The 23,215-nt window shown below is 42.9% G+C and overlaps 2 protein-coding genes and 1 long non-coding RNA gene across 6 annotated transcripts in view; 2 read left to right on the top strand and 1 right to left on the bottom strand.

The window, feature by feature from the left end:
• LOC129701754 (myotilin-like) overlaps positions 1-3,124 on the top strand; it is an 86,189-nt gene extending 83,065 nt beyond the window's left edge. For 2 of the 4 annotated variants that reach the window (XM_055643162.1, XM_055643163.1), the window contains one exon: positions 1,614-3,124. In XM_055643162.1, the coding sequence (XP_055499137.1) occupies positions 1,614-1,768 (155 nt within the window). In that variant the 3' untranslated portion in view covers positions 1,769-3,124. The remainder of the gene's footprint in view (positions 1-1,613) is intronic. The other 2 variants (XM_055643165.1, XM_055643164.1) reach the window with 1 other exon arrangement.
• A 7,257-nt stretch (positions 3,125-10,381) lies between these two features.
• Positions 10,382-17,951, bottom strand: LOC129701753 (uncharacterized). Its single transcript, XR_008724261.1, has 3 exons — positions 17,816-17,951; positions 14,064-14,314; positions 10,382-11,766 (listed from the first exon to the last, which is right to left on the bottom strand). It is a non-coding gene; the product is annotated as an uncharacterized LOC129701753 (long non-coding RNA).
• Positions 17,952-18,028: 77 nt separating this feature from the next.
• LOC129701752 (polycystic kidney disease 2-like 2 protein) overlaps positions 18,029-23,215 on the top strand; it is a 42,225-nt gene continuing 37,038 nt past the window's right edge. Inside the window, exons 1-2 of the mRNA XM_055643161.1 lie at positions 18,029-18,224; positions 21,308-21,403. Of these exons, the coding sequence (XP_055499136.1) occupies positions 18,161-18,224; positions 21,308-21,403 (160 nt within the window). The 5' untranslated portion in view covers positions 18,029-18,160. The remainder of the gene's footprint in view (positions 18,225-21,307; positions 21,404-23,215) is intronic.

Here is a 23,215-nt window from a genome sequence, read left to right as displayed (position 1 = left end):
TGCATCATTGATCCAGGGATATAAATTCAAATTTCACACAGCAACAGAGAAATTTAGAATAAAGAAATTTAACAAAATCTGCCATAGGAATAACATTTTCTGTTTTTACTTCATTTTTAGCAACTGCAGTTTCTAAATAAACAAAGTCCTTATCTTCAGAAAAGTTAGTCTTAGTAGCATTAGCTGTGAAACCCCATTATTACAAAACTGATTTAGTTTCCCTAATGTCCTTCAGTGAAGTTTGTCTTATGCGACTCATGACCCACTATCATGGGCAGTTTTAAACTACTTCTTCAGTTTGAGGGCTATTAGAAATGAACAATAAATAGAAAGGGGTTTGTGGCCACCTCTTAAAGATGATAGGGACCTATTACTGATTGAAGTGATTAACCTGATCTGTTTTAAATAGCACAATCAATTTATGCTAATTCTGCATTACATAGTTTGTTGGAACAAAGATGGCAGCCTTACAGAAGGATGAACTAAAATGGGGAAAATGGACAATCGAGAGGGAAAATCAAAGGTGGAGTTAAACAATTGTTGAGCAAATCAACAGTTGCAGAAATGAAAAGTTGAGATTTTGAAAACTCAATAGCTTGTGTGGATGAGCTTTCTTAAAGATGAGTGCAAAAGTAAGTGAGGTTGGAGGAGGATAAAAGATAAAGAATGTAGTGAAATAGAAACAAAAAAATGCTGTAAATGAAGAACAGTATTTGTGAGAGTGCAAAATAAATGAAAGGCATTTAATCCAAAATGTTAACTGATTCTCTCTCTAAAGAGGCTGCCTGGACCATTGAGTGTTTGCATAATTTTCAGTTTTTATTTATAATTTCCAACACCTACATTATTTTGCCTTTGTAAGCAGGTTGTGAATATGGTTTTGTCACTATAAAAAAGAGCCGATAGACATTGGACAATAGACAATAGGTGCAGGAGTTGGTCATTCGGCCCTTCAAGCCAGCACCGTCAATGTGATCATGGCTGATCATCCACAATCAGTACCCTGTTCCTGCCTTCCCCCCCATATCCCCTGACTCCGCTATCTTTAAGAGCCCTATCTAGCTCTCTCTTGAAAGTATCCAGAGAACCGGCCTCCACTGCCCTCCGTGGCAGAGAATTCCACAGACTCACAATTCTCTGCGTGAAAAAGTGTTTCCTCATCTCCGTTCTAAATGGCTTACCCCTTATTCTTAAACTGTAAGCCGCTCCATTCTCTCAGCATATGACAGTCCTGCCATCCCGGGATTTAACCTTGTGAACCTACGCTGCACTCCCTCAATAGCAAGAACGTCCTTCCTCAAATTTGGAGACCAAAACTGCACACAATACTCCAGGTGTGGTCTCACTAGGGCCCTATACAACTGCAGAAGGCCCTCATTATTCCTACACGCAACTCCTCTTGTTATGAAGACCAACATGCCATTCGCTTTCTTCACTCAGTGAAGAAACTCAGTGAGTCAGGCAACATCAGTGGAGAGAATGAACAGGCAACACTTCGGGTTGGGACACTTCTTCTCACTGCTCCTACTATGGTTTTATCATTATTATTATTAGCAAAATTGTTTTTTGAACATGACTATCATTTTATTATGTTTTCTATTTTCTTCCAATAGCTTGGCCAGTGAAACACCTTTCACACACAAAGTCATTGAAGGTTCGGCCAACTTTTACCCGTTACTCAGTACTTAATGGGCAGGGTTTCCCGGTGAACCCCAGCTTCCAACGTACTGCATCTTACCCTGGCTTGGTAGAAAGTGAAGACCTGTGATGTTTTCATACTTCAACTCAATATATAGTGTTAGGTTTCAGCTTACTATATGTATGTTTTATCCGCACCTTACTGTAAACAAAGCTATTATTTTATATGTAAATTTGAATTGTTGTAAAATGCAAGAATGTTACAGCATACAGTCAAAACATTGCACATTAAAGCTTCTTATTTCATGTTCATTTGGTAGCATAGCACAAAAATAAGTCTGTTCCATAGTACATATTCAATTTAGTAAGGTCAGAACATAATGAAAATTAATTAAGCAGAAAAAAGTGTGTATAACATATTTTATGGCATATTGCCTCGTATAAAAGTTTGTGGTATTGGGTTTGAGTAAAAACATGTTTGCAAGTTATTTTAAATAGAGAAATGTAAAGAGTTTCAAGTCCAAACAACTTTAGAAGTAAAATTATTGCAGCAATCTGGGAATCGTAAATGTGAGTTTAGAACAAATAGCTTTTGTAGCTTGGTTAATTTTGTAAAAATACAGTGCTATAAGCTAAAAGTGCAAATGCAGATAGATGGAGCCATCTTCAGAGAACATTACAAAGTGCACACATGATCAGTGTGGTGCTATTTTAAATGCTATCTTAAGTACAATGATGATGCCTTTTGCAATCTCTGATACCTATGACTAGTGTAAGAGCTCCACTTATCTGCATTAAAGCATTTTTCTATCAATTCAGGCTCTCAAATAAAGGAAGAGCAGGCACCATCTTTGTTCGGCTATACACTTAGAACTGTCTCTCTTAACACTATACACTGAATTTATTAATATACATTGTGATGTGGAAATACCTTTAACAGAGGAATAATATGTTGTCCTTTAATTTATTGGCTTCTATCCAAGCAAAACATACATTCACAGAAATGCTAGTTTTGTGGATGAGCATCTTCACATCTACGCTCAAAAATTATATTTCTAATGCAAGGAAAATTATCCCATCAACAGCCATTTCAGATTCACCCTAACATCAAGGTTCAATTAGTGATGTTATGGTTGGTAACCGTTTTTTTAAAGAAATTTGGATAAAATGTAAACTGTTAAATTAGTTTGCAGTTCTTCAAAGAATCTGTCTGTGTTTTTCTCGGCACTTTTATAAAGATGCTACATTTTATTTGCTGTCCAGATCAGTAGTCTCTGTAATTAAATATACTTCATGCACCATTCTATTTGCTAGTTTCTATCAATGAAATACTTGACTGAAGTATCAGCTCCACAGAATACGATAGTCAAAAGGAAGTTTCCTCACAATTTGATACATTACAAAGATGGAATGTTTACTGTTTTCCAGTTTTAAATGTTTATTGATCAATAAAATAACCTGTTATTCAAAATATTCTGAAACTGCTTTGCATTAATGAAAGCATAGAAAAAATAACAATATTCTTATATTAGATGTAATGGAATAATTTACTTCCGTCTACAGACCTATTCTTCTGCCATGATATTTAGAGGGATCCTTAGCTGCTCTCATGCGCAATGTTGAAAAGTCACAGCATGGAAACCAGCAATTCAGCCTAAGTCATCCATGCCCACCAAGTTGCTTATAGAAACATAGAAACATGGAAACATAGAAAATAGGTGCAGGAGGAGGCCATTCGGCCCTTCGAGCCAACACCGCCATTCATTGTGATCATGGATGATTGTCCCCAATCAATAACCCGTGCCTGCCTTCTCTCCATATCCCTTGATTCCACTAGCCCCTAGAGCTCTATCTATCTCTTAAACCCATCCAGTGATTTGGACTCCACTGCCCTCTGTGGCTGGGAATTCCACAAATTTACAACTCACTGGGTGAAAAACTCAGTCTTAAATGGCCTCCCCTTTATTCCAAGGCTGTGGCCCCTGGTTCTGGACCCGCCCAACATTGGGAACATTTTTGCTGCATCGAGCTTGTCCAGTTTTATATGTTTCTAAAGCCCCTCATCCTTCTAAACTCCAGTGAATACAAGCCTAGTCTTTTCAATCTTTCCTCATATGACAGTCCCACCATCCCAGGGATTGATCTTGTGAACCTATGCTGCACTGCCTCAATGACAAGGATGTCCTTCCCCAAATTAGGAGACCAAAACTGTACACAATACTCCAGATGTGGTCTTACCAGAGCCCTATACAACTGCAGAAGAACCTCTTTACTCCTATACTGAAATCCTCTTGTTATGAAGGCCAACATTCCAGTAGCTTTCTTCACTGCCTGCTGTACCCATAAGCCAACTTTCAGTGACCAGTGTACAAGGATGCCCAGGTCTCGCTGCACCTCCCCCTTACCTAACCTAACCCCATTGAGATTATAATCTGCCCCCTTGTTTTTGCCGCCAAAGTGGATAACCTCACATTTATCTATATTATACTGCATCTGCCACACATCTGCCCACTCACTCAACCGGTCCAGGTCACCCTGCAACCCCCTAACATCCTCTTCACAGTTCACACTGCCACCCAGCTTTGTGTCATCCGCAAACTTTAGTGTTGCTCCTAATTCCCTCTTACAAATCATTAATATATATAGTAAACAGTTGCGGCCCCAATACGGAGCCTCGCGGCACTCCACTTGCCACCGCCTACCATTCTGAAAAGGACCCGTTCAATCGTACTCTTTGCTTCCTGTCTGCCAACCAATTTTCTATCCACGTCAACACCCTACCTCCGATACCATGTGCTCTAATTTTAGTCACCAGTCTCCCATCTGGGACCTTATCAAAGGCTTTCTGAAAGTCTAGATACACTACATCCACTGGCTCCCCTTCATCCATTTTACTTGTCACATCCTCAAGAAATTCCAGAAGATTAGTCAAGCATGATTTTCCTTTCATAAATCTATGCTGGCTTGGACTAATCCTTTTACTGCTACCAAAATGCCCCATTATTACCTCTTTAATAATTGACTCCTTCATCTTTCCCACCACCGAAGTCAGGCTAACTGGTCTGTAAGTCCCCGTTTTCTCTCTCGCTCCTTTCTTGAAAAGTGGGATAACATTAGCTATCCTCCAGTCCATAGGAACTGATCCTGAATCTATTGAACATTGGAAAATAATCACCAATGTGTCCACTCTTTCTAGAGCCACCTCCCTGAGGACCCTGGGATGCAGACCATCAGGTCCAGGGGATTTTTCATCCTTCAGTCCCATTAGCCTACCCAATACTATTTCTCGCCTAATGAAAATTTCTTTCAGTTCCTCTACCCCCTCAGATCCTCTGTCCTCCAGTACTTCTGTGAGATTGTGTGTGTCTTCCTTAGTGAAGACAAATCCGAAGTACCTGTTCAACTCTTCTGCCATTTCCTTGTTCCCCATAATAATTTCACCAGTGTCTGCCTTCAAGGGACCCACATTTGACTTTGCTATTCTTTTCCTCTTATCATATCTAAAGAAGCTTTTACTGTCCTTCTTTATATTCCTGGCCAGCTTCCCCTCGTACTTTATCTTTTCAGCCTGTATTGCCCGTTTTGTTTCCTTCTGTTGTCCTATGAGTTTCCCAATCCACTGGCTTCCGGCTACTCTTTGCCTTGTTATACATCTTTTCTTTTAGTTTTATTCTATCCCTAACTTCTCTTGTCAGCCACAGTTGCCTCCTACTCCCCTTAGAATCTTTATTTTATTTTGGAATGAAATGATCCTGCGTCTTCCGGATTATGCCCAGAAATCCCTGCCATTGCTGTTCCACCGTCATTCCTGCTAGGATCCCTTTCCAGTCTACCTTGACCAGCTCCTCCCTCGTGCCTTCATAGTCCCCTTTGTTCAACTGCATCACTGACACTTCCGATTTAACCTTCTCCTTCTCAAATTGAAGATTAAAACAAATCATTGAATTGAATTGAATAACCTTTAATAATCCTTTACAGGAAATTACAGTGCCACAACAGCTTCATGACTGACATAACACCACACATTTCCTCAGATAGCTTATCTCCAACAGGCCACAGCAAAAAACAGAGCACTGGCCACCACTGAATGGTAGACACTGCACAGTAGGGGTTGGCAGATGTTGAATGACCTTAGCCTCCTTAAAAAATACAGTCGACTTTGTCCCTTCCTGTACACCGCCTCCATATGACTCTTCCAGTCCAGCTCACTGTCAAGCTGCACACCAAGGTACCTGTGGTTGGCGACCACCTCCACCTCCGTGCCCCTGATGGTGATTGGTGTTGGTTGAGTCCTCCTCCTCCCCCTCCTGAAATCCACAACTATCTCCTTCGTTTTTGTGGTGTTGAGATGGAGGTTATTGTTGTGCACTCCACTCCACAAAGTTGTTAATTGTGTCTCTATACTCCTCCTCATTGCCCCCTTTGATGAGGCCGACAACAGCTGTGTCATCTGAAAATTTCTGCAAAAAGCAGCTGTTGGTGTTATATTGGCAATCCGCTGTGTAGATGGTGAACAGGAATGGAGCCAGCACAGTTCCTTGTGGAGCCCCTGTACTGCTCAGGATGGTGCTTGAGACATTGTTCTGTAGGCGCACGTACTGTGGTCTGAGGAAAAGGTAATCCAAACACCACAGTACCAGTAATGGATCCACCTTCATCTTCTCCATCTTCTCCCCTAGCAGTCGGGCTGAATTGTGTTAAAGGCACTTGAGAAGTCAAAGAATGTAATTCTTACAGATGCATCAGGGATGTCCAGATGTGTGTACGCCCTCTGCAGCATGTAAATAAGGGCATCATCGACACTGATGTTGGGCTGATATGCAAACTGTAAAGGATCCATTTGAGTTGACACACTAGTCCTGATGTAGGAGAGGACAAGTCTCTCAAATGTCTTCATAATATGTGAAGTGAGCGCTACTGGTCTGTAGTCATTGTGGTGAGTGGGATGGGTCTTCTTTGGGACAGGTACCAGGCAAGATGTTTTCCACAGCCTTGGGACCTTCTGTAGACGCAAGCTCAGGTTGAACAGGTGTGTTAGAAATCATATTATGATCACTACCTCCAAGCGGTTCCTTTACCTCTAGTTCTCTTATCAAATCTGGTTCATTGGACAACACTAAATCCAGAATTGCCTTTTCTCTGGTCGGCTCCATTACAAGCTGCTCTAAGAATCCATCTCAGAAGCACTCTACAAATTCTCTTTCCTGGGGTCCTCAAGCAACCTGATTTTCCAAGTCTACTTGAATCCCATTTCTCCGCATTTGGCCCTTATCCCTCTGAGCCATTTTCTATCCATGCACTTGTCCAAATTACTTTTAAATGTTGTATGTGTATCCACCTCTAACATAGACTCTGGCAGCTTGTTCAGCATGCCCACCAGCATATGTGCCCCTTCACGAAAGACTTTGGAAGATTGGTTTTGATACTTGGACTATTAAAATTCCTTGTCCTCTCCATAAAAAATGATTTACAATTAAAGAGTACTGAAATCGTAAGGGTTCTTCAGGAAACCCCATTGAGATTAGAGGAGGAGGATCTGCAGAAAGGAATACATCAAACTCAAATCTCGGCCAAGCCAACAGAAAGAGAACTGCAAGAATCCATATCCTTTCACTCGGAACATATATGCATGCCATTTTGAGAAAAATGTGCAAGAAGGTTCTGCTTCTCTAGTGAAGCTCTGTCTGACCACATTGCGGCCTCTAGTTCAATAGTAGGGTTGGGTTGTTGTCAACTTCCACCACTGCTGGTGCAGCAATGTCTGTTGCATGACAATGTCAAGTATCCTAGCAGTGGAGGATATTAGCTACATCAGTTAGTCAATGAGCAATAATATACTGCCCAGATAAAAAAACTGAAACAAAATGTGAATTGAATTGTAATTGTAAATCTTTATTGTCATTTCCTGAGTATTCGCATACTCAGAGGAAACAAAAAAACGTTTCTCAACCAGTGTCCATTCAGTTTTCGTTACAAAATAAATAGCAATTAAAATTAAAATACATGTCATGAACAATTTAACCCTCTAATAACATTCAATAACATTCAACAGCCGTTCCGACCGGCAGCGGCACAACAGTGGCTCTGCTGCAGTGTGGGGGGTTTGTGCGCGATACTTGGCAGGGGGGAAAGTTCATTTAACAGTCTTATAGCCTGTGGGAAGAAGCTGAGGAGCATCCTGCTGGTTTTGCAGCTGATGCTCCTGTACCTCTTCCCAGATGGGAGGATGGTGAAAAAGTCATGCGATGGGTGGTAAGGGTCTTTGATGATGGAGATGGCTCTGTTGATGCATCTCTTCTTGTATATGTCCAGCAGGAAGGGGAGTGGAGCACCAATAATCCTGCTTGCGGTCTTCACTATCCTGTCCAGTTGGTGCCGTTCGTACGCCTTGCAGCTCCCGAACCAGGAAGTGATGCCGTATGTCAGTGTGATCTCGACAGTCCCCCTGTAAAAAGTCCATAGATGTGTGGTGGGGAGGCCTGCTTTCCGTAGTCTTCGGAGGGGGTGAAGTCGCTGCTGGGCTCTCTTGACCAGAGCTGTGGTGTTGGCCGTGGACGTCAGGTCATCAGACAGGTGTAGTCCTAAGAACTTCATGCTACTGACCCTTTCCACATCAGCTCCGTCGATGTGCAGAGGTGCATGGTGATGTTTCCCCGCCCTCCTGAAGTCAACCACCATCTCCTTAGTTTTTCCCACGTTAAGAATGAGGTTGTGGGATTTGCACCAACCTGTGAGCAGCTCCACCTCCATCCTGTACGCCGATTCATCGTTGTCACTGATGAGACCCACTACTGTTGTGTCATCAGCGAACTTGCTGATGAAGTTGTTATTGAGTCTGGCAGTACAGTCGTGTGTCAGCAGACTAAACAGAAGGGGGCTTAGGACACAGCCTTGGGGTGAGCCAGTGCTCACGGCTATGGTTTTTGATGTCCTACTGCCCACCCTGACTGTCTGCTGCCGCTGCGACAGGAAGTTCAGGACCCAGCTACATGTGCCAGCATCAACCCCCAACAGCTCCAACTTCTCCACCAGCTGCTGCGGGATGATTGTGTTGAAAGCGGAGCTGAAGTCTATGAAGAGGATCCTGGCATAGGTGTTTTTCCGATCGAGATGTGACAACACAAGGTTCAGTGTTGTTGAGACTGCGTCCTCTGTGGATCGGTTGGCTCTGTAGGCGAACTGCAGTGGGTCTAGGTCGGCAGGTAGACTGTTTTTGATGTGCTGCATAACTAGTCGCTCAAAACACTTCATTACAATGGGTGTTAGGGCCACTGGTCGAAAGTCGTTATGGCAGGCTGGGTTTGGTTTCTTCGGTACAGGGACGATGGTGGCACTCTTAAGACAATTCGGCACTACTGCCTGGCTGAGTGAGATGTTAAAAATGTCTGTGAAGACATCCTTCAGTTGCTCGGCACAGTCTCTTAGAACGCATCCAGGAATGTTGTCCGGCCCTGCAGCTTTGCGTGGATTGACGCTGGCGAAGGCCTTTTTAACTCTGGCTGCGGACAGCCTGAGCGACTGGTCACTGGGAGATGGCAGTGGTGCACGTGTCTGGGTGCTGTTTTTAACCTCAAACCGTGCGTAGAACTCAGTGAACTTAGAATTGTTCCAATACCTAATACTCTGAAGGCAGCATATATTTCTGTGTCCCATTGGGCTGCGATTAGGTAGCCAGGCTCTAATCACGTGCATGATAAATGTAGTGGTAAAGGCTACAAAATAGTAGGAATGAGATAGTAGAAGCGATATGAAGGTTAGTGATAATTCTAATATAGGTACTAGTTGATAACAGTACAAACATAGAAGTATTCTCTCAACCGATCGTAAGATTGATCATCATAATTCCACAACAATGAGGAGTGGTGACACAAGGAATAGAAAATGCTGATTGTTAAAAGAGACAAGCATATTTGAATAATTTAGCAGGTCAGGCAGCATCTCTGGCGTCTTGTTCTGGGTAATGAAATGGAGAAAGTGTAACCTGTTTATTAGATTTAGATAAGTGTAAATGTTTGACATAAAATAAGGTTTCAACAGGGGTGTAGCAAAGATACTAGAGGAGCAAGATAGACCATTCCTACAAAATCCAATGGACTGACGTGAATTACGCAACGGAACGTGACTTCCGCCATTTTAGGAATAAGACCCCGACCTCCGTTATGCCTCTCGTAGTTTAATCCAAAGATACCACAGGGGTTTAATCCACGTCAGTCCATTGGATTTTGCGGGAGTATATCTTGGCCTATCTTAGCCTTCTATGATAGGCCATTATGATCTTTATTTATAATAAATAAGGTGCTTCTTTTTTTTTTTAATTAAAAAGGGAAATTGCGTATAAAATGAGCGAAAATGCGCAATGAAAGGTCTCTGGACCATATGCATTCTATGATCTTTGGTTTAATCAGTCTTGTGGAGGAACAGTATTGTGTGTATTTCTGTGTGTGAGAGGCAAGATACAGATAATAGATTTCAAAGTTCCCTCATGGATCAGAAGCAACTTTGATTTAAAGCAACTCATGATGTACATGAGCCATTCTCATTGATGTACATAAGCCATGAAGACAATTATATTTGCCTTAATTTTTTTTGCCTACATGATATAAGGAACATAAGCCATCATATATTTATATATTATAAACACGTATATATATGATACACACGTATATAAATGTGATATTGATGTATATAATTATATAACACATACATATTTCTCTAGTTTCTTATATATATATATATATATATACACACACACACACATATTCATTATATATATGATGCGTATATATGTGTGATATATATGTATATAAATATATAACACACATATATATTTCTCTAGTTTCTTTCTTGTGATCTCCTCTAATTGAACCTTTTTTTCTTTCTTTCATTCAACCTCTCTCTCTAAAATCCTAATATTGTGAATAAAATATCAATGAACACACGCCAAGATATTTTTACATTCTATATTAGTGTAATGAAATGTAGTGTATACATACCTACATTGATGCAGAAGTGCGAGCTTTAGACATGAATACTATGTATTGCTACCATAGTTTAGTTTTTAATTAAACATACATTTGAGGAAAATCTAACATATATTTGAGGGAAATTAGTTACTGTATTTCCCAGCAATGAAGATGCGCCACTATTTGAGTTGCTAAATTTTGAAAAAAGGCTGGCAGGACAGGATCGAGGGTTTGGTTTAGTCCAGGGGTCGGCAGCCTTTTTTGCAAAGGGGCCAGGACCCTCCGGGTCTAGCTGCAGTTCCGCTGTCTGGTCCCAGCGGCTGTTCACAGCCACCCGAGCTACTGAGCGAGTTTGTAAATGTGAATATCTCATAATGACACATTTGTGGGTTAGCAGTATATTACATCAATCCACTCAATTTTAAATAATTCTACATCAAAATTCATAAAAATGGATAACACTTGTTATTTCTGTCATTCATGGTAAGATTTACATAATTTACATTGTTTTATGTGTGAGATATACAGGGTTGCAGTGTTTCGCATATCAGCTAACCAATGAAAGTGATGTAAAATTCAATGTATTTCAAACAATTTCAAGCAGGGGTGTAGCAAAGATACTAGAGGAGCAAGATAGACCATTCCTACAAAATCCAATGGACTGACGTGAAGTACGCAACGGAACATGACTTCCGCCATTTTAGGAATAAGACCCCGACCTCCGTTATGCCTCTCGTAGTTTAATCCAAAGATACCAGAGGTGTTTAATCCACGTCAGTCCATTGGATTTTGCAGGAGTATAATTTCAAACCCCCACCCCTGCTTACCCCAAAGGACAAAATGTCCAACGTATATACAATAATAAATAAATTGTCATTTGCGTTATTTTGTGAGGCTAACAAATCACAATTTGCTGCATTGAATGCTTTGGTGCAGATGGGAGGTTCTCATTCCTCCTCTTGAGTATCCTGCGTTGAGAGGACAGACGTTTCAGTGGGTTCAGGATGTCAAAGAGCGTTGGAACTGCATTCCAATTTAGCCTGTTCTTGGTCTGCTTGTTTGAAAACTGGTCAAGATCGAAGTGTTCAGAACAAAGACGGCAGTTCTTTGACAAGTACTCCATAGTTCGGTGTAGGAGATCTTGTCGATGAGTATTCTGGACCCGCTGTCGACATTTGAAATTGCAGTAAAATATCATATAGAATTAATTTATAAGAAAAAAATTGATTATGACTACATACCTGCAGAATGGATGATATGTCACTTAAATTCAATTGTTTTCAAGGGTGGGGAGAGACATGTATATTGAAGATGCATTTTTCCTCTATTAGGTCAATTTATCTTAAATGTAGAAGAGCTTACACTAGCATGCATGCCTTACAACAAGAACAAAACCAAAAATGTACAGCAGTGTAAAAATTGATACCTTTATTATTGTTTAAGATGGAAATGCAGATGCTGGAAAATCGACGGAAGACAAAAATGCTGGAGAAATTCTCCAGAATTTTGTCTACCTTTATTATTGTGGTAAGTCTAGATCTATAAAAGAAGACTTTCTAATAACTTGCTCATGTACCAAAAAATGTCATATAATATAATACATTGTTGGGATCATAAGAATAGAATTATATATAATAATAATAATTATTATTATTTTATTTATAGAGCACTTTAAAAACAAACAAAGCTGCAACAAAGTGCTGTACATCACTAATCATTGACAAAAAAGTTAATAACACCAAAATAACAATCAAAAGAAATAGTAGGAAAAGACCTCCTCTGAGCCTCCGACTAGACCTCGGTACCTCCAGGAGCAGCTGACCAGCTGACCTGAGGGACCGGGCAGGAGCGTATGGGTGGAGCAGCTCAGAGAGGTAAGGCGGGGCGAGCCCATTCAGAGATTTAAAAACAAATAACAGTATCTTAAAATGAACTCGAAAGTGCACCGGGAGCCAGTGGAGGGAGGCCAGAATTGGCGATATGTGCTCCCTCTTTCGAGTCCCTGTTAAAAGGCGAGCAGCAGCATTCTGAACCAACTGGAGATGAGCCAGTGAAGAACAAGCAACACCAAAATAGAGCGCGTTACAGTAATCCAGCCTAGATGTAATAAAGGCATGGATTACTGTCTCAAAATGCTGCCGCTCGAGAATGGGCTTCACCTTCGCCAGCTTCCTTAGGTGAAAGAAGCTGGACTTAACCACCGCGCATATTTGGCGATCAAATTTAAAGTCAGTCCATCCTAAAACCCAGGTTCACAACTATTGGCTTCACGTACCTTGACAATGGACCTAAATCAACAAATGGAGGTTCACGGCAGCCATTGGGATCAAATAAAATCACCTCTGTCTTCTTTTCATTAAATCCAAGAAAGTTTAGGGCCAACCAGGACTTAATGTCATCAAGACAAGACAGAAGCGATTTTACAGAAAAGGCGTCTTCCCCCCTCAGCGGCAAATAAAGCTGGGTATCATCTGCATAACAGTGGAAAGAAATGCCATGCTTTCTAAGGATGGAACCCAGAGGAAGTATGTACAGCGAGAAAAGCAGGGGCCCCAGAATCGAACCCTGTGGAACCCCATATGACAGGGGAGCGGAAGAGGATTCAAACCCAGCAAGGCTAACACACATGGTTCTGCCCGCCAGATAGGACCTAAACCATCCCAGGGCACTGCCGCAGATGCCCACTAACTGCTGTAGCCGAGATAATAATATAATATGGTCCACCGTATCAAAGGCGGCAGACAAGTCCAGCAGGACAAGAACCACACAATCCCCAGAATCATTAGCCAGGAGGATGTCGTTAAAAACCCTTAGCAATGCTGACTCCGTGCTGTGCATGGTTTTAAATCCAGACTGGAAGATCTCCCGAATATCATGCTCCTCAGGAATAGTTTCAGCTGAGCATAAGCAACTTTCTCCAGTAATTTAGAAATTTATGTTACAGTCATCATACATTGGGAAGGAAATTAAGGCTTTAATGTGTGCTCCTCGTCCCCTATAACACCATTTATCATGTATTTTAATCACCATTTCAAAGCGGCTTAAACACAAGCCTGTAGTGGCACCTAGTGGTTAGGCCACTCTTGCTATGCGAACCCTCGGCAGTCGGGGGTAGGGTCACGTGGTATAGGGGTGTGCCCTAGTATATAAGAACCGACCTTACTTCTCTCGCTCTCTCTTCATGAGTGTCCTGCCATCTCAGCAGGAGCTCAGCTCGAGCCCACGAGGCAACAGCCTCTCAGCGGCAACAATGACTATTATGTTAGAGTGCTAAACGTGTATGTATATCTTACCTACAATGCCTGAATAAAGAAATCATTTATTCACGACATTTGTGCCTCTACAAGCCGATTAGGGACACTCCGCGGCTTGGAGGTCCCGATTCGGCCGCTTCCTACCGGAGACGTGGGCTTCACGATGTTATAGGCCGCGGGCCGGCGGTCGGAACTCTTTATTTCTTACCTTTCGTCTTTAGTGGGGAACCTGAAGACAGGTCGGGTCACTTACATTGGCGATTCGAGCACTTTTGCTTGTAGATGTGGACGCCATGACAGAAGCCGATTAAAAAAACCTCATATATTTGATTCCCGAAATGGCGCGAGAAAATTACCCATGACCAACTAAGGGTTTTTCGCCTAGTGGTCTATCTTGCTCCTCCAGTATCTTTGGGGTGTAGTACTGCCGGAACTCACGGGAGCGGCACTCCAGCACCTCTGTAAAAAAACAAAAACAAAAAAAAAGGGAATTTTAACTAGCGGGTGTGTGGTCGGGGTAACCTGTTTAAAAGAGGGGGAAGGGGAAGTCCCTGTAGTGGCGTGGACAAGGTCAGGAAAAGGCCATACACCAGGTAAAAGTACATAGTTTCATCTACCGTCAGCCCTCGTAGAGCAAACTGTGCCTCTGCCTGCTGGAACCAGATATCAGGCTCTTTGGTCCACAAAGTCGGGAGCTTCAGCGCAACGACGTTGTTTTCCATCACGATGCGTGATGAACGTCGGGGTCAACTGTTGTAGTGGCCTGCACGAAGTCAGGAAAAGGCCAGGCACCAAGCAGGTTCAGAAGTCGTTTAATGAATCGTGGCAAACACATAGAACAACCCCGGAGCAACTACCGGGAAACCCCATGGGCAGACAATCGTCCCTGGACCTCAAGAGCTGAGGGGGATGACCCAAGGAGTGGCCTAATCCCCAGGGACCGCCACAACCCATCACTATTGAGGTTCCCTGTAGGGGGGGGGGGGGGGGGGGGGAGGGGCAACAGGACCCAGCAAAATCAGACCACGTGCTATCTGCATCGTGGAGGTTGTGGGCCTGGTGTTAAGTCTGGAACTCTGGTGAGGTGACGCCTCCGGCTCACTGGTGGCCGGTGGAGAGGCGAGGTTCGACGGAGTCGCTGGTGGAGGCCCGTGGAGGGTCGCGGCAGCAGCATCGGTGGCCCCAGGGGGACAGTGAAGGTCGGCAGCAGCAGCATCGGTGGCCCCAGGGAGGCGGAGAGAGTCAGCGACAACAGTGCGGTGGCCCCAGGGAGGCGGTGAGAGTCAGCAGCCACAGCAGTTTCGGTGGTCCGGGCCTGGGTTTGGCTGGAAAGGTGGTGAGGATCGGAGAGGCGGTGGATGTTGTTGCTGCTCCTCATGGTGGCCATCTCGGCCTTGCGATGGTCGTGCAGGTAGCGCCGCGGTCGAGTCGAGCAGTGCCGGTGGAGGGACCGGTCTTGAGGCGGGCAAGCTTGTGATCCTTGGTAGAGTCCAGATGGGTTTGTTGAATGTGTGGATCTGGCGTCGAATGAAGTAGAGTTGTGGTCCATTGCAGGGCTGAGTCAGTGGGTGGGTGAGTGCGTGGGTGGGTGAGAGAGTGAGTGGGAGCGAGTGTGTGGGTGGGTGAATAGGTGGGTGAGTGTGTGGATGTGAGCGTGTGTGGGTGGATGTGTGAGTGGGTGTGTGTGTGTGTGTGTGTGTGAGTGGGTGAGTGAGTGGGTGTGTGTGTGTGTGAGTGTGTGAGTGGGTGAGTGGGTGGGTGAATGAGTGGGTGAGTGAGTGGGTGAGTTAAGGCACAGAGCTGTGGGAGTCAGGGCGAGTTGGCGCCAGGGGGACCTCTGTAAAAATACACAATTACCGTCTTTTTCTTTACTTGCTTGATAATTATATTTCATAATAATTAGTGAGTGCAACCGTGCAATATTTTGTCATATTATTAAATTAAGTATTATATGTTTTATTGTACTAGTTATACACTGGGATGTAGTAATAGGCTATAATCTTGTTTGACCCTCTTGGGATACTGGCTTGCCCCCCCCCCCAAGCAAAACCGGAAATGACGTCCCTGTTTGACAGCTCCGGCACCTAAAAAATTAGCACTGTAACACTGGTTTCAAGGATAAATGACAGAATGACAATAACAATAAATTACTTTCATTTTATCAAGAAGGTAGTTCACGATGGCCAATAAATATTGGACCTGCCAATGGTGTCCGCAACCTCTGCATTCATAATATTCCCAAACGAGCTCCCAAGTTGAATAAATGATACAGAAAATGACACAAAAACTTTTTGAAAAAGCTGGAGTAACTCAGCGGGTCAGGAGGCAGCATCTTTTAACGTTTCTTTGTGTGTTTTGTGTTGGGGGTGGTGTGGGGGGGTAAGGGGGAAACCGTTTTGGCCACCTCCTCCATGGAGAGGCGACTTTTTCCAGGTTGCCTCCCCGTGGCCTAACAGCAAGGATCGGCGCGGCCTTTCCCGGAGATGCGCCCGGGGTTTCAGCGGCGGGCGCAGCGTGAACTCTCGGCGTGGAGCGGGTGAGCACTCGCTGGGGCTCGCTGGAGGGGAGCGCTCCGTTTCGCTGGCCCGGGGCAGCCGGCAGCCTGAAGCCGCGGTCTGCACAGCTCCAGCTGGCGCAGCGTCTACAGCCCGGGATCCCTCGTGGGGGACCCGGGGGAAGAAGAAGCCATCACTGCCAGCCCGCGGCCAACTTCTACCGCGGGTCCGGCGTGAACTTACCATCACCCCTGGGGGGGAGCTTCGACCGCCGACCCTGCTGTCTGCGGTGCTTCTGTCTGCGGCGTGGCGGGGAATTTAAATCTTCAGCCGCCGGCCTGCAGCCTACACCAACTTAAAGCCGCGGTCTCCGGTGGGGAAGTGCCGACTCTGGACTTACCTGGACTTGTACCTTGTCCTTTTACCATCTGGACGCCCGCAGCAACGGCTGCGGAGGGTTGAGGTCCAGACCACGGGGGAAAATGGAGGAGGACTGGCCAAATTGTGTGCCTTCCACCAGTGATGAATGCTGCGGTGGATGTTTATGTTAAATTTTTATTGTGTTTTTGTGTGTGTTCTTTATAATTGTACCGCTGCTGACATATTCATTTCACTTACAAACATAGAAATTAGGTGCAGGAGTAGGCCATTCGGCCCTTCGAGCCTGCATCACCATTCAATATGATCATGGCTGATCATCCAACTCAGTATCCCATACCTGCCTTCTCTCCATACCCCCTGATCCCCTTAGCCAGAAGGGCCACATCTAACTCCCTCTTAAATATAGCCAATGAACTGGCCTCAACTACCCTCTGTGGCAGAGAGTTCCAGAGATTCACCACTCTCTGTGTGAAAAAAGTTCTTCTCATCTCGGTTTTAAAGGATTTCCCCCCTTATCCTTAAGCTGTGACCCCTTGTCCTGGACTTCCCCAACATCGGGAACAATCTTCCTGCATCTAGCCTGTCCAACCCCTTAAGAATTTTGTAAGTTTCTATAAGATCCCCTCTCAATCTCCTAAATTCTAGAGAGTATAAACCAAGTCTATCCAGTCTTTCTTCATAAGACAGTCCTGACATCCCAGGAATCAGTCTGGTGAACCTTCTCTGCACTCCCTCTATGGCAATAATGTCCTTCCTCAGATTTGGAGACCAAAACTGTACGCAATACTCCAGGTGTGGTCTCACCAAGACCCTGTACAACTGCAGTAGAACCTCCCTGCTCCTATACTCAAATCCTTTTGCAATTAAACTTATGTGCAATGTGACAAATAAACCGTATTGTATTGTATTGTATTGGAGAGAGGAATGGGTGATGTTTCGAGTCGTGACCTTCAGACTGAGTGAATGATCCTTCTGGGGAGTGAAGGGCCTTTTATAACTCATGTGTCCCCCGTCATCTTACGGTAAGTGAAATTATACATCAGCGTATGAAGCTCATGTGGTGCAAATAGTAGAACCTGCTCACCCGCCATCTTCGACACATTGTAGACGAGACCAAAGATCTTAGAGCTAAGATCTTTAGACGAGACCAAAGCTCTGCTCTTAGAACTTTCGACGAGACTGCGGCGGTTTCCAGCTCCGGGCGCGCGCGCTGCCGCAACGGTTTCTCGCACCGGATGGGCGCGCGCGGACAAACTCAAGTTCAACCCAACGACCGCGGGGGAAAAAACCGTTAAACTCCATTTCCAACTCCCTTAAGGCGCCAGCATAACAAGTGCATCGACTCAACTGGCTGGTGGCGTCGGAGTGATCAATAAATCAGCGGAACAATCATTAATCCTGTAGTAATTCCAAACGGCTGAGGCGAAACATGTTGGCGAAGCGAGCAATTAGGGTACTGGGCAGTAAACTCGCAAGAACGAGGGGTAGAAAAGGTGGGAGTATGTGGTTCTGATGAGTTCATAAACTATTCGCAGAATGGAATAGCAAATCACGTTGGTGCCACAGCCCCTCGCCCTTGGAAGCCGTTTTCTTTAGTGCTTCTTTGTGCAGATCTTGGGGTTTTATTTCTCGGTTAAACACGACTCACTTTAAATGTATCTTGTTATGTGTATCTCGAGGAGAATGATTGATCCCTTTTCTGGTTGCTTTGATTTCATAAGTAATGATGAACTTTTCCCCAGACTTTCTGTGGACTACTGGGCAAGCAGGGTATTTCCTTAACCAACCAGATTACTAACTTCAGTTTTAAATGCCAACCATTTGATCTAGTAACTATGCTCCTTCTATTATATTGAATTGAAGCTCCTCTACTCATTGAATCAGTTCAATAGGGCGATTTCACAAAAGGTCACTGGAGCGTAAATCCGCACCCACGTGACCGAAAATCTGAAGTGGAGGACATGCTATAGGGTGATTTCACCAAATGTCAAATGAGCGTAGATCCCCCCTCACGTGACCGAAAATTTTAACTGGAGGACATATCTCAGTTTGGTACATGTTAGTGAATGGGGAAACACGCACTTTCCCACCCGTTAAAAACATTGAAAACGGCCGATTTTTGAGCTGAAATGTTCTGTGCTAGTCGGGGTGACCGTGAAGCACAGCGACCTAAATTTTCAGGCAAAAAAAAAAACCGAAAAAGGTTTTAACTGGAAGTGAACAGCAAACATTTGCCGTGGTGATTTACAGGTCCAAAATATCGGGAATTATCGCGTTTGCTTTTAATTTCATCAAAAGTAAGGAATTATTAACTTACTTTTGATGAAATTCAGCGAGCAAACGCCATAATTCCTGATATTTTGGATCTTTAAATCTCCACGGCAAATGTCGGCTGTTCACTTCCGCTGTTTTCTACCTTCAGTTCCCTCTTGTAATTACCTTACTTTCTATCTTTTTTTTTGCCTGAAAATTTAGGTCGCTATGCTTCACGGTCACCCCGACTAGCACAGAAAATTTCAGCTCAAAGATCGGCCGTTTTCCATGTTTTTAACGGGTGGGAAAGTGCGTGTTTCCCCATTCACTAACATGTACCGAACTGAGATATGTCCTCCAGTTAAAATTTTCGGTCACGTGAGGGGGGATCTACGCTCATTTGACCTTTGGTGAAATCACCCTATACATCCGGTACATGTTAGTGAATGGGAAAACACGCATTTTCACACCCGTTAAAAACATCGAAAACGGCCAGTTTTTGAGCTGCAATTTACTGTGCCAGTCGGGGTGACCGTGAGGCACAGCTACCTAAATTTACAGTCCAAAAAAAAGATAGAAACTAAGGTAAATTCAAGAGGGAGCTGAAGGTGCAAATCCAGCGGAAATGCTTATCGGACATTTGCCGTGGAGATTTAAAGATCAAAAAATATCGGGAATTATCGCGTTTGCTCGCTGCATTTCATCAATAAAGATAAAAAAGTCAATAATGCCTTACTTTTGACGAAATGCAGCGAGCAAACGCGATAATTCCTGATATTTTGGATCTTTAAATCTCCACGGCAAATGTCCGATAAGCACTTCCGCTGGATTTGCACCTTCAGCTCCCTCTTGAATTTACCTTAGTTTCTATCTTTTTGGACTGTAAATTTAGGTAGCTGTGCCTCACGGTCACCCCGACTGGCACGGTAAATTGCAGCTCAAAAACTGGCCGTTTTCGATGTTTTTAACGGGTGTGAAAGTGCGTGTTTTCCCATTCACTAACATGTACGGGATGTATAGCATGTCCTCCACTTCAGATTTTCGGTCACGTGGGTGCGGATCTACGCTCCGGTGACCTTTCGTGAAATCACCCTATATCCACCGTACGAACGGCACCAACTAGACAGGATTGTGAAGACCGCCAGCAGGATTATTGGTGCTCCACTCCCCTTCCTGCTGGACATATACTGGAAGAGATGTATCAGCAGAGCCATCTCCATCATCAAAGACCCCTACCACCCATCGCATGACATTTTCTCCATCCTGCCATCTGGGAAGAGGTACAGGAGCATTAGCTGCAAAACCAGCAGGGTGCTCCTCAGCTTCTTCCCACAGGCTATAAGACTGCTAAATGGACTTTGCCCCCTGCCAAGTATCGCGCACAAACCCCCAACCTGGACACACTGCAGCAGAGCCACTGTTGTGCCGCTGCCGATCGGAACGCCTGTTGAATGTTTAGTAGAGTGTTAAATTTGTTCATGATACATGTATTTTTTATTTCTATTTATTTTAATGCACACTGAATGGACACTGGTTGAGCAACGTTTTTTTGTTTCCTCTGGGTATGTGAATACTCAGGAAATGACAATAAAGATATACAATACAATACAATACAATACAATAAGATCTTAAGTATTTCAATTACATGCAACTTTCTTCTAAACCTTAAAGAATACACAGCTCTACCCTTTCCCCCCACAATTTGTAAAAGACTAATGTTCTCACTCCAGAAATTAGCCTAGCCAGTCTCTATTGGCCTGCCACCAATACTAGTATATTATTTCTTAAATAAGTCAACCAAAATTGTAGATAGTACTCCAAACACCCTCTTCATCACCCTGTACAATTGTAACAATACTTATTTATGTTTAAAGTCTAACCACTTAATAATAAAGGGCAATATTCCATATGGTTTATTGTGCTTGCAAACCTTTTATGATTTATCCACAAAACACCTAGATCCCTCTGCAGTCCATTTATTTGTAGTCTGTCTTCATACAAGTATTAATCTGCCTTCATTTGTTATGTTTTTGATTATTTGATCAAACTGTCGGTACCTTGTTGAGAAATCCAAATATTCTCATGGTGATATTTTTCCCAGATAGACTTGAATTTTAAGTTCACGAGATTGAATTGAATTCAAGCGCATGTTCTAAAAGTTTAAAGACTTTCCATGAAATATCTGTGGAACATGTGGCACAAACGTGTTGAGTAAGAAGGTTCATTGCATCTGAGTTACTTTCACATTCTACACTATATTGCAATGCAGTAAAATGTTTAAACAAAATTGAATCTTTTCCCTCCCAATTCCCATCATATTTAGCTGGTACTAAAGTGACTGAAGACCAGGAGGCACGTGTGCAATCTACACTGCAAGAGTTTCTAATCTATTTAATTTTTCTGTTGGATCTATCCATATGTAAGTATCAAAATGCATTTTGTATTCTCGTGGTTATTTTGATACAGGCTAGCTTGTGCAAGGTTTCTAACAGTTTGATAAGCTCTACAATTAGGAAGGAAGCATAGTGATAAGTAACGTGGTGTTTGATGCCATCATGCAACTTCATTGGACACTTGTATCCAGAGACTTGATAAACACCTGATACACATGAGATGGCAAAACGTGATCATGAATGACCTATTGTACTGATAGTCCAGGCACTTGTGATGCACTATTTCTTGTTCGTTTTCTAGGTCTGCACAAAATTTGAGAGTCTTTAGTTTACAACAGAAGTCTTTAATGTTTCACTCTATGCTGGCAACAAAACCAGTGAGAATGGCTGCACACATACTATCTGCCCACAGGATAAACTATATACAAGACATCTCCCTTGTCCTGTGCAGCGCCACCTGCTGCACAGGAGGAGCAACGGGTCCTCCCACCCCACACAGTACACCAAATATTACACACTAGGTCATAAAACCGTCTGAAATATGAAAATTGCAGCTAGGCCCCATAAATTGACCTAAACATTCCAATATCATCTATATAAAGGTACCACTACAGTGGAGAACATTTAAGTGTGGACTTCATTCTTCAAAAACACACTGACCTTACAAGAGTGGTTAGCATTAGAGACATTCACATGTAGCCGTTCCATTCACTTGTCATTCCTCAGTCAGAGTGGACTTATTAAGAATTTTTGCAGATGAAACCAAACTACTGTTTGAGTCTGTTACCTCAGGAAACAGTTGCTAAAAAGTAACTCACGGGATTGCAAGTATTCCAGAGAACAACGACATTACGAAACATAAATGATGGGAGCTGAATAAGCCAAATGCACATTTCTGGGGTAACCAAACTAAGACGTGGCCAATCAATTCAATGCAAGGAGATAGTTCAACAATCTTCTTCTTCTATGTAGTTTTTTTTTGGCAGTTGGCAAACAACCTTTTAATGCATTACCGCCACCAACTGGTATGGAGTGTGGATCAAATAACATTATAACTTATATACTAATAACCTATATCTTTCCGAACAAATTGGTTACCCTGAGAAAAAGCAATAGGATTTGATTAGTTCAACAATTCTGCATTCAGAAACTATTTATGCAGTGGACTGTCAGGGGCTGTTATAACAAATGTTCAATTGGTGGCATAAGGTAGGATGGTGCCATCTGCAGCTAGAATGTGAGAGTTACTTAAATGAATTGGGAAGAAGATGGCAAAGATATTGTGGGTTAGGTAGAGAAAATTAGTGCAGATTAGAGTTCACATGGCTGTAGAAACTCAGGAATAAAGGTGTTTGTAAAAAGAGAAATGAGGTGGATAAGTAGGGAGAATGAGAATGAGCGCAAATCTTCATTCAGAGTCACAGGTTTTAATATAGGCAGGCAAGGAACTGCAAATCATTGAAATACATAACATTATAGTATAAATTTATGTTTGTAATGCCATATGTGATTATTTAAGTATATAAAGAGTAATAGAGATAAATAGATTTGAAAACCAATGAGAAATCTGGTGATTAATTGGACCTTTGCAAGGTGTCATTACTCTTTAGCGGGAAGAATTCTTATGAAACTATTGAATTAAAATGCAAAAAAAAAGAAATTGTTAAGATGAAAACCTTTAAGTGGTAAACTACAGCTATTTAATGTTTAGAAATTGAATGCAAAATTGATTTCCTAACTGATTCAACATTTTTATTGATTGGTTGATTTTAATGTTAATTGCATTGTTCCAAGTATATCGCGACTCAAATTAATAACTGTAAATTACATTATGCAAC

The sequence above is a fragment of the Leucoraja erinacea genome, chromosome 11 (genome assembly GCF_028641065.1).
Source record: "Leucoraja erinacea ecotype New England chromosome 11, Leri_hhj_1, whole genome shotgun sequence".
Classification (NCBI taxonomy): Eukaryota; Metazoa; Chordata; class Chondrichthyes; order Rajiformes; family Rajidae; genus Leucoraja; species Leucoraja erinaceus.
Note: the sequence above shows the minus strand (reverse complement) of the source record. Positions and strands in the feature narration are given on the sequence as shown.